This window comes from Arvicola amphibius, chromosome 15, assembly GCF_903992535.2.
Source record: "Arvicola amphibius chromosome 15, mArvAmp1.2, whole genome shotgun sequence".
NCBI lineage: Eukaryota > Metazoa > Chordata > Mammalia > Rodentia > Cricetidae > Arvicola > Arvicola amphibius.
In genome coordinates this window covers 46,422,523-46,437,730 of record NC_052061.1, presented here as the reverse complement: position 1 = coordinate 46,437,730, position 15,208 = coordinate 46,422,523, and the positions used below count along the sequence as shown (strand labels likewise).

Below are 15,208 nucleotides of genomic sequence, written 5' to 3'. Positions count from 1 at the left end.
CTGAAGTGTGATTTCTACCCAGCTTGCACTGCTTTCTGTCATAAAGTTCAAAGTGTAAGTTGAGCCATCCGAAGCCTTCTGCTCGGCGCCTTCTGCTCGGCACCTTGAACCCGGAGACTGGCAAGTAGCTAGTGAAAACGGAGCTGTGCTTTAGTTAAGGGGTACACACTGCACCTAAGCAACGTCTGAGGCCCCAGGACTAAGGAATGGTTACCCTTAGCTCTGCTCACCAGACATGCACTCTGGGAAAAGAGAAGTTGGGGAAGGGTCACCTGGACTGGAAACAATTACAGCATACACCTCCCCAAACCAGGCGAGGTCAGTGGTCACCCCTGGCCATTCAGGCACTGGGGGCTACATGGGCACTACAGGGCTGACCATTTTCTCAACCCTGGAGTGGGAAACCAGACTGCCCCACCAAACAGGTGGCAGAGTACAGGGCACAGACCTCAGGACCTGGAGGAACACCTGCATGCACTCACTATGTGTGAGAAAAACACCACACACACCCCCAACGCAAAAACACAAAGCCAGGCGCACACCAGCAGCCCAGTGGGAAGAACTCACTCTCGTAATAAGTGTTTAAACAGCGTCTTCATTTCACACCAGTCAGCAACCTGTCCCTTGGGGAGAGATCTGGAGTAGGGACAGGACAGAACTTGGATCCTGGCTTTTTTCCAAGCTTGGCACACTGCCCCATGGGTCCAGTGTCTGACCACAAAGTAGGAGGCCTGGTTCAGGAGGCCAGAGCCCATCTGGATGCAAAGACTCAGGTTATCCCCATCTGGCCACAAAGTGCCTGGATTCAGGCTGCCCAGCCCACCCTGGGAGATTCTGGGAAGACACCTGCCCCAACTGTGTTGCAGGATGCTACCAGGGCCTGGCCCCAGTGCCTGCTCCCAACACAACTAGGAAAGGGAAACCAGCATTAGTTGGAAGGAGCCCCGAAAGCTGCCATCTGTAGCCTCAGCCTGCCCCCTCTTGTGAGCCTGTTGTCCTCAGTTCAACACATGGATTTTCCTTTGGGACGGCTTAACCTGTCCAACATCAATACGGCTCTGACCAAAAGCGCACAGATCGATTGCTTTTATTGCTGCTTGCAGCCACAGGCTCACCATGTGAGTGCAGAGGCAGAGATGAGGGGCTGGGTATGCTGGAGTGCCTCCCAAATCCAGCCCCAAGTCTAGTCCACGGTTCCGGAGGGAGCAGCAGGTTGGGAGAGGGTATGTATGTACACACAGGCACTCCAGCTGATTTTGGAGATCCCAGGGGCAGGTGACACTCCAGAACAGTGCTAACTCTGCGTAGCAGCATGGCACAAAGGCTTATTTATATACAGAAAAAGGGTCCCTCTTTTGCCCACCAAGAGGACAGAGTATCTAGATCTACGTTCAAGTTCCAGGGACACTATCACCCTTTATGGGAACTGTGGCTGCCAGGTGTCCCATAAGCACCAGTAACATGCACTCGACAGTCAAGGCACCTGCCCAAGGCCACAGGAGACCACTAATGTCCCAGTGCCGAGGTCCGCAACCAAGGCCACACAGGCTGAGAATTCAGAGCAGCCAGCTGATCATCCCACCCTTAGGCTATGTTAGTCCCTTCTCTTGCTTTGCCGGCCTCTGCCCACTCTGGGGCACACGAATCACTGCATCTGAGCCTCCCCGAAACAGGACTTCCACATGCCCATCTCACAGCCCAGCAACCCATCTGTAGCCCCTCCCTCTGACCTAGCACCTCCTAAGTCCCCACTAATTACAACTTAAGGAACCAACTGCAAACCCACAGGGAAGGGCTCAGGACATACTTAGACCAGATACAACTCAGGTCCAGATCATCTCCAGGGTGAGGACCTGGGTAGGAGGACCAAGGGTGGGAGAGGAATAAGACAAAGCGGAGATCCAAAGCCAAACATGGTGGGGATCAGGAGTTCAAGACCAGCTGGTAGAGTGACTGATAAAGTGTGGCAGCACACTTTAATTCCAGTACGAAGGAGCAGAGATAGGGGAATCAGAAGTTCAAGGTCATTTTCAGACTGCAGGTTGATACCAGCCAGGGCAGAAGACCTCATCAGAGAAGAACAGAGACAGGAGGCAGAGCGCTTGGGCTACACAATGAGAGGCTCACGTGAATAAATTAGTTCAGCTGTGGTACTTGTCTTTAAACCCAGGAAAGGCAGACAGATCCTGAATTTGAGGCCAGCCTGGCCCACAAAGTTTTTCACGCCAACCAGAACTACACGGTAAGACTATCTAAACACAACAAACAGGGCTGGAGAGATGGCTCAGCAGTTAGGAGCACTCACAGCTTGCTGAGAGGACAGTGGTTTGATTCCCAATCAACTCTCTCCAGTTTCAAGGGATCTGACGCCCTCTTTTGACCTCTGAGGGTACTGCACACACGGTACACAGACATACACGCAGGCATTCATACACATAAAAATAAATCTTCCAAACAGTAAATAACAATATACAGATGCCAAGTCCCACCCCAGACACAGAGACTTATTTGAATGGAGGCATGGCCTGGCTATGAGTGTTTTTTTTTTTTCTAAACTGTAGTCAATAACGACACTCCTGAGCCAGAGCCTCCTTTCCACACAGCCCACACTCCAGTTAATGATGGCTCCCTCCCCAGAACCCCTTACAGCCAGACCCCCTTTTCACAGTTCCACGGTAACTGAGAACACTCTAGTGTTCAAGATTTCCCCGTTAGCTACAGCCACTCCTTCAGGCCTGAGTCCCAGTCTCCCTGAAGCTAGCTCTCCTCTATTCCCTAAACAGTGGGCACACAGAGACAGGCACCAGGGAGGGAGGGAGGGGCAGGTGTCACCTAGAGCTGGCCAGAGAATCAGGGGCAACCTGTGCAATGATAGGGCCTTTGCCAGACATGGCTGCTCAAGGAGCTTCACCTGGCTGGGGTGGGAAGAGCTGTAGCAGCCAGATTAAAAGGCCCCCCGAGCGCACATTGGCAGCCGCCAAGAGCTGCTGCTGGACGCGCTCCCGTTTCATCTGTCTGCACACCTCCCGGCGGCGAGCACCAGGCTGGGTTCAGAGGAGGCGCTCGATATTCTCATTGACAGGAACACTCAGAAACGTCACCTCCCAGGCTGTGGCCTGTGTGTCTTGGGGGGCGGGGGAGGCCAGTGTGGGGAAGGGAAGCCAGCAGCACTGGCAGGCTGCACTTGGCCCGGCCTCAGAGATCTGAGACTCCATGGGGGCAGAAATTAAAGCGAGTCGGCAGGTCGGCCGCACAGCCACCAGGCTGAAATGTCACCTTAAACACCGATCTCTGCAGGTTAAACATGCTCTCGCCCCAAGAGCCCAGGAGAGGGAGGGAGGGAGAGAGTGGGTTGGGCCTCACCGAGGGTTTGTGGCTGTTGCCACAACACTGGTAATTAACATGCTCCCCCCAGAGGCTTCCCATCCAACCCCACCAGGCTTTGGAGTTACCCAGCCTGGGCATTCCAAGGCTGTAGATGGGGCCAGGAAAAACCGGCCTTGCTGGCTCACTCCACAAGCCCCTGCGGGTTCCTGGGGGCAAGGGGGAAAAAGTGGCAGCTGGCTATTACTCACCCGCGTCTCTAGGAAGGGGAGGAGGCCAGCAAGGGGCTAAGGCTAGACCTCAGTCACAGCAGGGAAATGGACCACACCTGCCTGAAGGGTCAAGGGCAGCTAGGGACTCAGTGGGCTAGGCTGGGAGGTGCAGGCCCCAGGTCTACCACAAAGTGGCGCAGCCTTCCTCGCTCCTTCTGGCCAGAAAAGCAGAGTCCTGAGGTAGCTGCAGTTCTCAAACCACACAGCTCTGAGATCTGCTGCTTCCAACTTCCTCCAGAGACAGGGAAGTTACTCACGGCCAGAGGCCACCCGCCTGCCAGAGGGGACAGCTTTGCCAAGAGCAACGGAGGCTTCCAAAGGGTCAGGGTTTGTTTTTTTTTGGGGGGGGGGACCTTCAAGCCACCCTAACCCAATTGAAAACCACCTAGGGGCATCAGAATTACCCCAGGCCAGTCCCAAGGTTAGCTAATAGGGACGTGACAAAGCCCAGTTCCTATCAGCTTTAAAATGCTAAATTTAAGGGAACTACACTCCCCTTTCAACCCTAACTGGCCAGGATCCTAATAGCTGCCCCCAACAGGTCAGGGCCTGCTCTGGCCTCTCTGCCTACCTAGTTCAGAGCCTGCCCTGAGGCAGACAGAACAGAGCCCAAAGCCAGGCCAGGCCAGGCCTCCCACCTCCTTTCCGAAGGCGTGGCTGACCCCGGGTCTCGGGCAGGCTGCTCACCAGAGACCTGCTCCCCCTCCCCAGCCTCCTCTGCTCCAACTGCCAGACCAGGCGACAAAAGCCAACCTTGTACCAAGCTATCAGGGCACCCCCCCAGGAGGTGGTCAGGCGTGACCCGGTGGCTGTGAGAAGTGTTGAGCAAGCTGCTTCTGTACAGCAGAGTTCCATCGAGTGAGCCTGCCAGCAACCCTGTTCCGGTCCACCCGGTGGGGCGTGACACCCAGCACAGCAGATGACACACGCTGCCAGTCGGAGCCTGTGCCCCGGCCCCCCTCACCTGTGGCGGGGCGACTGAGTGGCTGAGTCAGACGCAGCCAGCGCCTCAGGTTCCCCGCCTGCGGGTGGGGGCGGCTGTAAACACAGGCTGAGCAACACTTAAGTAGCCAAGCTTAAGTAACACGGACGCCCAGAGGAAGGCTGCTCGCCAGGGGGGCCCTGTCTTCCTAGGGAAGAGGGGGTAAACCAGTCTCAGGCAGATTGAGACACAGCCAAGCGCCCAGCCAGGACCTCCTGCCTCTTTGTCCCCCGGTGCTGGAAATCGGCTTAGGCCCGATGCTCCCTCCTAGAGCGAGGCTGCGCCTTTTGTTCCGGTCCCCTTTACAAAAGGATCTTGGTTTTTTTCCCCCGCTTCCATTTGGTGGTCCCGCTTTTTGTTTTCAAACCCCAACCTGTGTGGGCCCCAACCGCGGCAGATAAGACACCGCAGGGGCTAGCAAGCGTTTAGTGTGCTTTAAACACACGAAGACAAAGGCTGGTTTACAAGCGCCAAACCGACCCAACTCGGGCTGGCACCCCCCACCCCGGGCGGCAGGTGCGCGGGGGCGCCCCTTGCTCGCTCCCGGCTCCGATGCCCAGACCTGCGGCCCCAAGCGGCCCCCGCCACCTCCCCGCGCTCGAAGAGGCGGGCAGCGGGGAGGGCAGCCCAGCTCCCGCTCCGCCTCCACGAAGGGAATTTAATTAGCCTGCCGGAGAGGCGGCGGGCGACGAGGTGTCTCTGGTGCTGCAATATAATTGAATCGGCTCCACTCGGGCGGGCCACTCGCCGTCAGCGCGGCCGCGGGGGGCGGGGAGGCGCATCCAGGCGGAGCGGGAAGGGCCGGGCGGGGGGCGCCGAGGCCCTTTGGGCGGCCATCCCAGACAAGGCAAGCCGGTCCCCAGCACCTGCCTGAGCGCCCCCGCCCCATCCAAAGTTTTGCTTCAACCGGGAGCCCCGTAGCCTCCCCCGCGCACTTTCCCCGCGCACTTCCGCGGCCGCAGACCCCGCTGCACCCAGCGCGCGCGCGCAACCGCGAGTAAGGCTTCGGGTCGGCCGCGCGCCCCGCGCTTCCAGCCCTCGCACCCGCGGGACCCGGGCCCGGCCGTTGGCGCCCCTCCCGAACCCGCAAACTTGAGTGGGTGGAGGAGCAAGGGAACCCCCGCCAACCCTCCCCCCTACCCGCGCGCTCACCTTTCATGCCAGGGCCCCGCTGGTCCGCCGCGCCTGACACATGCCGGAGCCACCGTCGCCCGGGTTCGTCTGAACTGCTTATCTCACCCGGGGCTGCGCGGCGGCGGCTCGGCCGCTCGGGGAGGTGGAGCTTCCGGGGCCTGGGCCAAGAAACACCTGCTGCTGTCGCCGCCGAGGACACACCCAAGCGCAACGCCGCCCACTCCCCGGCCCCGGCTCGCTCCCGGCGCCCTGACCTCAGCCGGCGGGAGGTGTCGGGTTTCAGCCGCAAGCGCACGCGCGCGCGCACCGACGGACCGCCCGGAGCACCCAGCGCGGTCACAGCCCGCCGGGTAGGTGCCTCCCCCGTGCCTCTTGGCGACCCCGGCTGGATTGTCCGGGGATCTCAGAGGCCTCGGAGGCCACTCGTCGCCAAGAGTAGAGAGGAGTGGCTTACAGCGTGCCTGCCATATCCGAGCCTCACAGCCGCCTCCCCAAGCGCCTGGAACAGTGCCTGGCACCTGGCCACCCACTAAGCGAGGGGAGGGATAAACCCAGCGCTCAGGAAGCCTTTTCCTTGAGCTGGGTGGAAGGGACCACACAATATAGGCCGTTGACCTTCCAGGTTCTCCAAGATGCGTGACCTATTACCCCAAAGACTTAATGTTAAGAGCTCAGGCTGCGAGTCTCTGACCCAAAGTTTTACAAAGTATCCATCTCGTTTCAAGCAATTTTGGGAAAGGCCATACGGCAGGGGTCGAGTTCTTTAAGGAGCCCATGTTTAAGAAGCTGAAGTACACGGAGGCGCCGCTGCGCCAGGGGCATCATTAAGTAGCTGGGGTTGCGGTCCGAGGCGAGGCCTCCGCCTCCAGAAACTGGCACAACCTACCGCGCCACCGGCCCCAGCGCACCGCCTTCCCATTTCTGGGTGCCCCCACCCACCCTACCTCACCCAGGCACTTCACGGGGATGACTCAGGGAGCGTCCTGAAATTCCTCGGCACCCACAGGAGGCGCGGAGAGGAACTGTGGGCCCCAGCCTTCCCGCCCCCAACACGACGGGCGCAGGCGACCAGTCCCCAAAATACCCCCCCTCCCGCCATCCCGGAGGCGCGGACTCAAAGGGCTGGACTGGCAGCGGGGTCCCGTGGCCGGCGTGTAGGGAGCAGCTAGCAAGGTGGCAAGGTCGCCGCGAGGTCCCCCCTCACCCCGCCCTCTCTGCACAGCTCTCTGATCCTCCGCTTTCATACTTTCAAGCCCGGAGGCCACCGCACCCGGGGGGGCCACCCCAGCGCCGCAGCGGGTTTCAACTTTCTACCGCGGTGCCAACCCCAAACCTGCCCCGGGACATGCCCGCGCAGTACTCCGCAGGCGCGCGCCGCCTCCTCCGCCTTCCTCCCTGCCGCGCCAGCCGGGACAGCGCCGGGAGCGAGCGCGGGCGCCAGCACCCCCCGTCCATCTGTTCCCGATGACGCCGGCGGCGGGCAGCGCTCGGGGCCCGCGCCAGCAGAAGCCGCCGATGCCGCGGGGCGGGGGTGCATGCCGGGCCAGTCTTGCACAAGCCCCTGGCCGACCACAAACGACTAGGGAAACGGGCGGGCAAGGGCAAGCCTAGTTACTGCTCCTACCTGCGGCCACCCGGTCCCTGTCCCCACACACGCGCCACGACCTTCGGTCCACACGTTAGTCTGCGCCACCCCCGGGCAGTGTGGCCCCTGCAAGTTTACGATGCTCACGGTCCGGCGGCTGCACCGGGCTCCCCGGGCGTCGGGGATTCCGGGGAGGAGAGGCGCCTTCACCCGCTGGGAATCGCGAGCAGGAGGGGGAGGGGAGGACAGGGAGGTGTCAGGAGAAAGAAACAACTGGCCTCGAGCCGTAAAAACAAAATGAAAAACCTCCCGGGCGGGTCCAGCTCCTTTCCCACCTGGATTACTGACTGTGGGGGGAGGGGAGCGACATGTAAATGAGCAGCTCGCACCTGGCTGCGCTGCCTGCAGGCCAGGTTCCCCAGGTAACAACACCGGGCTCATCCTACAAATCTTGTCGCACCTTTCTTCCTTGGGAAGGGGTATCTTGGAGGCCAAGTTCGTTCACCTGTTTGCTGGGGACCAGACTGGCCAATCTATAAATTAGTGGGTGACCCCTATGAACTACCACCTGTTTTTTTGTTGTTTTTTGTTTTTTTTTTTAAAGAGCTGGTCACTCCCTCTCATACACTCCGGTTCTACTAAAGCTGTCCCCTGCAACCGGGGCTTCCACTCCACTTGCCCAGAAGTGCTCAAGGTTACAAGTCTGCAGGTGAACCAGGCATCCTCCTCAGCTTCTTTAACCGGGAGTCAGTCCTGCCCAGACTCTCCAAGGTAGCAAGAGTGACAGACACCCCTAGTGGCCACGTGGGGACAGCAGCGAGCCAGCTATGTGCACCCAGGCCAGAAAATGCTGGCAGCCACCAGGAGATGGATGGCACTCACTATCACTACACCCTGCCCCAGGAAATCAGTAATCCCAGATCAGGGCCTCTGAGTTTATGGGTGGAAACTGTCCTCCTGCAGCCATGTGGCCCCTTGCTAACGAGCTGTGCCCTGCATGGAGCCTACTGCTAATTCCTGACTCCAAGGCTAAAGCTAACCTCCCCTGGCTGCCCTCCCCCTCCCTCAGCAGCTGCTCCACTCCCACCAACAAGGCTAAACCACAGAGACTTCCCTCTGTGGCTTTCTTTTCTGTATTGTTGTTTTGTTTTTCCCAGACAGGGCCTCTCTGTGTAGTCTTGGCTGGCCTAGAATTCACAGAGATCCCCCTGCCTCTGCCTCCCACATGCTGGGATTAAAGGTGTGGTCCTACACCGCTGCCTAGCTCCCTCTGGATTTTTCCCCCCTCAGTTCCCATTTGCTTGGGAATAGTTGACTGAGAAAGGATTTGAGACAGAAAGTGCCAGGGGCACTCCCAAGGGGTGGGAGGAGCCTCCTAGCTCGGGACGCTTGCCATCTTCTTCTCCAGCTCTCCTTCTGAAGGTTCTGCCATGCTGGGTCTCTTAGAATAAAAAGCAGGAGGCCGGGCCATGGTGGAGCACGCCTTTAATCCCAGAACTCGGGAGGCAGAGGCAGGAGGCGGATCTCTGTGAGTCCAAAGCCAGCCTGGTCTACAAGGGCTAGTTCCAGGACAGGCTCCAAAGCTACAGAGAAACACAGTCTCAAAAAAAAAAAAAAACCAAGCAAACAAAAAAAGAATAAAAAGCAGGAGCCCCTAGCCCCTCACGGGTAAGCTGGGTCTCTGCAAATCCCACCCTTTCTGAGAGCCTGGGATCTCAGAAAATTTCCCCAGGACAGATGAACTTCAAACCCGAGTCAGGAGGGGTTTCCAGGCCTAAAGGGACTACCAGAAATAAAAGCGTCCTGCCACAGAACCAGGACAGGTGTGGCGCTTATCCACCAGACAAACACGCAGTCCCTGGGGCGGTTTCACAAGGCCTCCCCTGAAACAAAACTGAAAACTGCAACAGCGGCAGGCAGCTCGGAAAGACCAGAGGGCAGACACCAGAGGCTCACAGGTCAGGCCACGTGAGGCAGCAGGGCCAGGAAGGTGAGAGGGCAGGCTGGCAGATCAGGGCATCCCCACCAAGGTCAGGCTCCCACCTGAGCCTGCACAGATGCCAGCCCTATCTGAAGGGAGCCCTGGGTGCCGGGTGGCATCTTGCCTTCGGGTCTTTGCTATTTTGCTTCCTTCTGGGGGTAAGCAGGGAGACGTAAAACGAAAACCTAACAGGTGTGTTTTCCACTCTGACCAGCTGCTCTCACCAGAGGCGGCTGTCACCTCCTCTTAGTCACCTGGCATCTCCGTGTATCGGAGCCCTAGATTCCGGCACAGACCAGAAGTAACCACTTTTCCAGCACAGAGGTGCTGGGCTCCTGTCATGGAGTGCTCTCTAGGCTTGGTGAGGCAAGTGGTGACCTCCACTACCCAAGAATCAGGAGACCCAAGAATGTTAATTAACCTGCCTCGGGCTCAGAAATCGGAACATAAGCCTGCCACAGACAGTTACTACACCTGGCAGCATTCCCGAAGCCCCCTAAGAAAGCTTCAGCAGGGTTTGTCACCCCAGTGACTCCCTAGGCTGCGTTGGGGTGGGGGTGTCTCTGAGTTTAAACTCTGTGGCATAAAGAAGCCCCGTGGAAGGGAAGGCAGACTTGTTTCCTCTTTTAACATCTATGCTTCTTTGTTGTCTCTGGATAAACACTTAGTAACCTGAAAACCGTCTGGGTTGGGAGGGGGCTTGCAGGGCTGAGGAGTAGAGAGCGGGGTCTGCCCAGCCCCCATCCAGCCTCACCACTAGGCCCCTGCTCTCCACTGCAGCTACCAAGGCCTCAAAGCTTCTCCACTTGCTCCTTCCCTGTCTCACATGAGTGACCATTCTTCAAAGCTCTGCTGAAGTCTAGCTTCCTAGAAGGCTTTCCCATCCCTGCCTCTGGAAGTCACCTTTTCAGTCTGGCCTTGCCCATTCGGGTAGCAGTGGGCCTGGAATGATAGGCCAGCCAAGTCCTAAGGTCTCCTGGCAGGGCCTGGGAAGCTGCATTTAGCTAAACTGTTCTGGGGGTTAGAGGGTGACGCTCTGTGGTGGTGGTGTTTCAGAGTTTCCTCATCCCAATCCGAGTGTCCAGGGGCCAGGGTGGGGGTGGGGGACACCGGATGGGACTCTGTCTCACGGTAGTGACTGCCCTGGGATGGCAAAGAGGCGCTACACTCCTGTAACACAGGCGTGTTGACCCAGGACATAACAGAGGACAGCAGGACCCGGAAGGCAGCCAGTGTCCTTCTAGAGTGGAGACCAGACCTCCTCCATCTAAGACACTGTCTAACGGCTGTTGGGGACTAAGGTCACCCAGGCAGCAGGAAAGGGTTAAGACCTGCCGGATCCCCCTCGGCCCATTGGGGAGTTTTCCTCTTAACCCTGGGCCTCGGCGCCACTTCCTGCGCTTTCAGCGCCGGCTCCCACCCGCGCCCCGCACACAGCTGCACTCCTTTACAATCAGTTAACAGCTGTTTTGCATAGATTTTCAATTCTAATTGCCTCGCTTTGTGAGCGCCTCGGAGCCCCGGTGAATGGGGACGCCGTGGCGCACGGCTGGAAGGCGGGCGGGAAGAGGGCACTTGAGGGGAGAAGAAGGAAGCCAGTGTGCGCAGGCTGCCTGCCTTTATGTCTCTAAACATGAAAAGAATGTCCTGGCCACCAACTGCCCCAGCTCCTGCAATCTCCACCCTCAGCCTCGAAATTTGTACCAAACCCAGGCCAGGCCTCCACCCTGTGACACAGCCCTTTACCCCACCCCCAGTCCCCAGCCAGGAGCAGCTTCTTACCCTGCAGACTCAAGGCCCCTCCCCCTGCAAGCACCCCTCCACCCAGGCTACCCCCAAGCCACCCCCCAGACAACAGCCTTCAGAGCCACCAGCTCAGAGCTCAGCTCCCCCCCCCCCCCCGCCCCTCCAGCTCTCTAGTACTCAGATATGGGAAGCTAATTGGACAATGAAGTTGAGCAGGGAGGAGTCACACTCTCTGGAGACAGCTGGCATCTATAAAAGAGAAATATTTGCATTTAAAACCTTTAAACTTTATATGGCTGGGCCAGGGCCAGGCAGGGGAGGAGGGGGTGAGAGGGGAGTGTTTGGACCCTCCAGAGGACAGAGACTCCTGGGAGAAGCTCTGGGGTGACTGGTACTAGATTTATGTCACCAATAGCATGCCAGTGGGCCCTGGCCTGGTCCTGCTCAGAAAATCCCCTTTGACTTATCAAGTCCCGAGGAGTGCTTACGTCAGCTGGGCCGAGGGTTCTAGCTGAACCACTGCTGTCCCCGGCGCATGCAGAGTCCCTAGTCACCCCAACTCTATTACAGTGCCTTTCCCCTGTGGTGGGGACAGCCCTCTTCGGTGGCCTGTAGTCTCATGCCTATTCACCAGACACCCACACAGGACAGTCTGTGGGGTTAACATGTGTGTGCCATGGTGGTGACACCACCTGGGGGGTGTCACACAGCCATCCAGGTAGGATGCCAGGTTTCCCATTTCCTTGCATGCCTACTCCCCATTTTTCACACTGGAGAGAAACCTGGCCACATTTTCCTCCCGCTGTCAACATTTGTGATGGAGAGCCAGGAGGCCCTGTCCCTGAGTGGTCTTATTTTAGCAGGCTTTTATGAAAGCGCAGAACAGTCAGAATCTCATTGAGTCCTGTCTACCTGGCAGGCCCTCGGGGAAAGAAAAGCCCAGACAGACAACAGGGCCCTGGCTTCAAGAGCATGCAGCGTGTGTGTGTGTGTGTGTGTGTGTGTGTGTGTGTGTGTGTGCTTGCGTTTGTGCTTGCATGCATGCATGCATTCAAATGTATGTGTCCAAAAGTGGTGACCAGCAATCCGTGTGAGTTCCCATCATCGTCTTCACCAATATCAATTACAAAAAACCCCATTTACAACGAGCAAGCTGCCCTTCCCTGCTTCTGTTCCTGTCAGATCTGGTTCCTGGGCCTGGACTGCCTGTATCCCATGCTTGGCATCGAGGCCCGTGAAGGATGGACACCCCCTCATCATCTTTCATTCTTCCTACAGGACTACCACTAGCCCTTGAACAGCTCATGTCTCCGTGGTTTCCCACCTACCGAGCGACCCTCATGCCTTTCTTAGGCGGCCTCTAGACCTGGTAGTGTTCAGGGATCATTCAAAAACAAGCTGTTCATGAACCTTTGTCATAGCACATGCTACTGTGAGCTTGAGAAACAGTGTCCCACTCTCACGAGCAAGCCTTCAAATACAGCTCCCTGAGTGCCGGTTCCTGCTTAGAGGAGGGGACACTAGTATGTGCAGGATTTCAGACAGCACCACCCACCCCCACCTGGGGACAGGAACCTAGAAAGAGCCATGCTCAGGGACCAGGAGTACCATGTGAGTCACCAAATTCCTTCCACTGGGCATGAGGAGGAAACGACAGGGAATAACTAAATAAATAAATAAAGATGGAGTTTGATGAGTGACCAAGTCACCCCTTTATCCTGTCCTAATGGTACAAGTGTCAGACCAGCAGCTTAGAAAAGAGAGCACAGCCCCTTATAGAGCTTTAGGTCTCTGGGCTTGGCTGGTCACCCCCAGACACATCTATAGGTCCTCAGTCCAGCCCACCTGTGAAGCAATAGCCAAGTAGCCAAATTATGGTGGAATATTAAGCTGTGAAAAAAAAATAATGGGGTCCTGATATGTGTTCTATGGTAGCTGAGCACAGGGACAAAGAATAGGCACAATCATACACGTGTGTGTCCTGCACCGATGTTCATGCCAGTACCACACAGAGCTGCTAAGGGGTGGTGATAACCTAGGAAGCTGGGGAATAAATTTGAAAAGTATGGTATATCCATTCACTGGAATAGCGGTTGGTCCTAAAAAGAAATGAAGGCCAGGTATGGTGGGTTATGCCTATAATCCCAGTTTACAGGAGGCTGGAGCAGGACAAAGCACACAGATCTTGTCGTAAGGAAAAGGAGCCAGGTGTGGTACCACAGGCCTTAAATCCCAGCACTGGTGAGGCAGAGACGGGCAGATCTCTGTGAGTTTGAGGCCAGCCTGGTCTACAGAGCGAATTCCAGAACAGCCAGGGCTAAACAGAGAAACCCTGTCTCGAAAACCAGATAAAGGAAGGAAAGAAAAAAAGAAGCAAGCAAGTTTGAACACAGACCACATGACAAGCCTGAAAAACACGGTCCTGAGGGACAGACGCCAGACCCAAAGGGTGTCACACGAGTCCCAAATATGCAATATCCAGAATGAGCAGATCCATACAGGCAGATAGCAGATGCATTAGCAGCTACAGGGGGAGGGGTGGCTGCTCTTGTGGGGGCCGTTTCCTGGGTGACGGGACTGCTAGGTTCAAGAAGGACAGGCGCGTGTGGTTGCACAACACTGTGTACGTGCTAAATGCCACTGGACTGTTTAACTCTGGGTTGGTTTTTGTTTTTTGTTTTCCTTTTTTGAGACAATAGCTTTACTCTGCAGCCCAGGCTAGCTTGGAACTCAAGGCCTGCCTGCCTCAGTTGGAATTACAGGTGTGAACACTGTACTTTTTTCAGTGAATTATTTAGTGTGCATATGTGTGCACACGAGCAGCACAGCGTTAGGATGGAGGTCAGAGGACAACTTTCAGAAGTTCTCTTTCCACCATCTGGGTTCTGGGGATCGAACTCTGGTCATCAGACTTAGAGGCAGACATCCTAGCCCGCTGAGCTACCTCCCTGACCCAGCCAGCACTGTACATTTTAAAAGGGTGTCCTCCCCCAACATTTGCCTTTTCGATTTTCTATATAGTTGAAAATGACTTGGAATGCTTGATCTTCTTCCCTTCCCCGCCTAAGTTTTGGAATTAGAGGTGGGGTCACTATACACTTTAAAATGAAAGTCATGGACCGGGGCAGAGTGGGTGTTTTCCAGGGGACCCCAGTAGACCCTGGAAACTCCCCTTCCTCTAGCATCCTTGCCTGTGGGCATTTCAGACATATGGTCACAGGAAATAGTCACATGCCATCAAAGCCTTGCTCCAGGGAACTTTCCCAGGCTGGTGGGTGCTCTGTGGACACACACACACACACACACACACGCTGAAGTGGCATTAGCATGTGGCTATGAACCCTCAGGATAGAAAGTCACCATGTTCCATCCCTCCTGCTGAGGTCCCCAAAGCTACAGGCTTCTGTCTTCCCCAGCCTCAAGGCCTGCCTGCGACTCCAAGCAGCTGGGCGTGGTGACACTCTACGCAGGACCTCCAGCCATTCTTGCCACCTGCTGCCAAGCAGAGAACTGTGACCTGGGCAGGACTGGGGGATGGGGCGGAGCAGCCCAGGCAAGAGCAGGGGGAGCCAGGTAGGTAGGATGCCCCAATCCTGGACCCCTGGTCCGGAGGAAGAATGGCTCTTAAGGGTGGTGGGGGGGGACAGGTGGGCAGTGGCCAGGAGGGGCTCATGTTCTACCCCATGGGTTTATTTCCACCTTCTGAACTTGCACAGTCACGGAACTAGAAATACAGGGGCCCCCTCCAGCACATTTCAGGAGTTACCCTGCCTCCCACAGGTGAGAGGAGGGGGACTTGCAGGCCATCCTACAGAGACAGCCACACATTCCAGGAGACAGAGGTCTGGGGTATTCCCCAGGTCGCCACACGCACCGGCATAGACCCTAAGGATCCCTTACAAATGTACTTGGGTGTCCAGGCTCTGCGGTTCTCTCTGCTGCAGACTTCAAAGCCAATTGAGAGCTGAAACTGCTCGAGAAGACCCCCTCAAACCACAAGCCTCCCAGACGGGAGTATCCCTGCTCCTTCTCACACTGACTCTGGCTGAAGGGCCATAATGGACCCATGCTCAGCTGACTGCTAGGACCCTTTCTGTGCCTCTGTGGCACCTGAGACACACACAGCCTGTGTCACAGCTGCAGACCACGGGGCTGGTGTTTCACCCAGGGAACATTCTTCTAGA

At 57.0% G+C, this 15,208-nt stretch overlaps 1 protein-coding gene across 10 annotated transcripts in view; it reads right to left on the bottom strand.

The window, feature by feature from the left end:
- Gse1 (Gse1 coiled-coil protein) overlaps positions 1-15,208 on the bottom strand; it is a 342,813-nt gene that overhangs the window by 37,032 nt on the left and 290,573 nt on the right. Inside the window, exon 1 of one of the 10 annotated variants that reach the window (XM_038312427.1) lies at positions 7,337-7,351. The exons of 7 other annotated variants lie outside the window; for them this stretch is intronic. Coding sequence is in view for 2 of the 3 variants with exons in the window: in XM_038312429.1 (XP_038168357.1) it covers positions 5,731-5,737 (7 nt within the window). In the remaining variant the exon portion in view is untranslated. Of the gene's footprint in view, positions 1-5,730; positions 7,032-7,336; positions 7,352-15,208 lie in introns of those variants that run through there. 2 more of the 10 variants (XM_038312429.1, XM_038312432.1) reach the window with 2 other exon arrangements.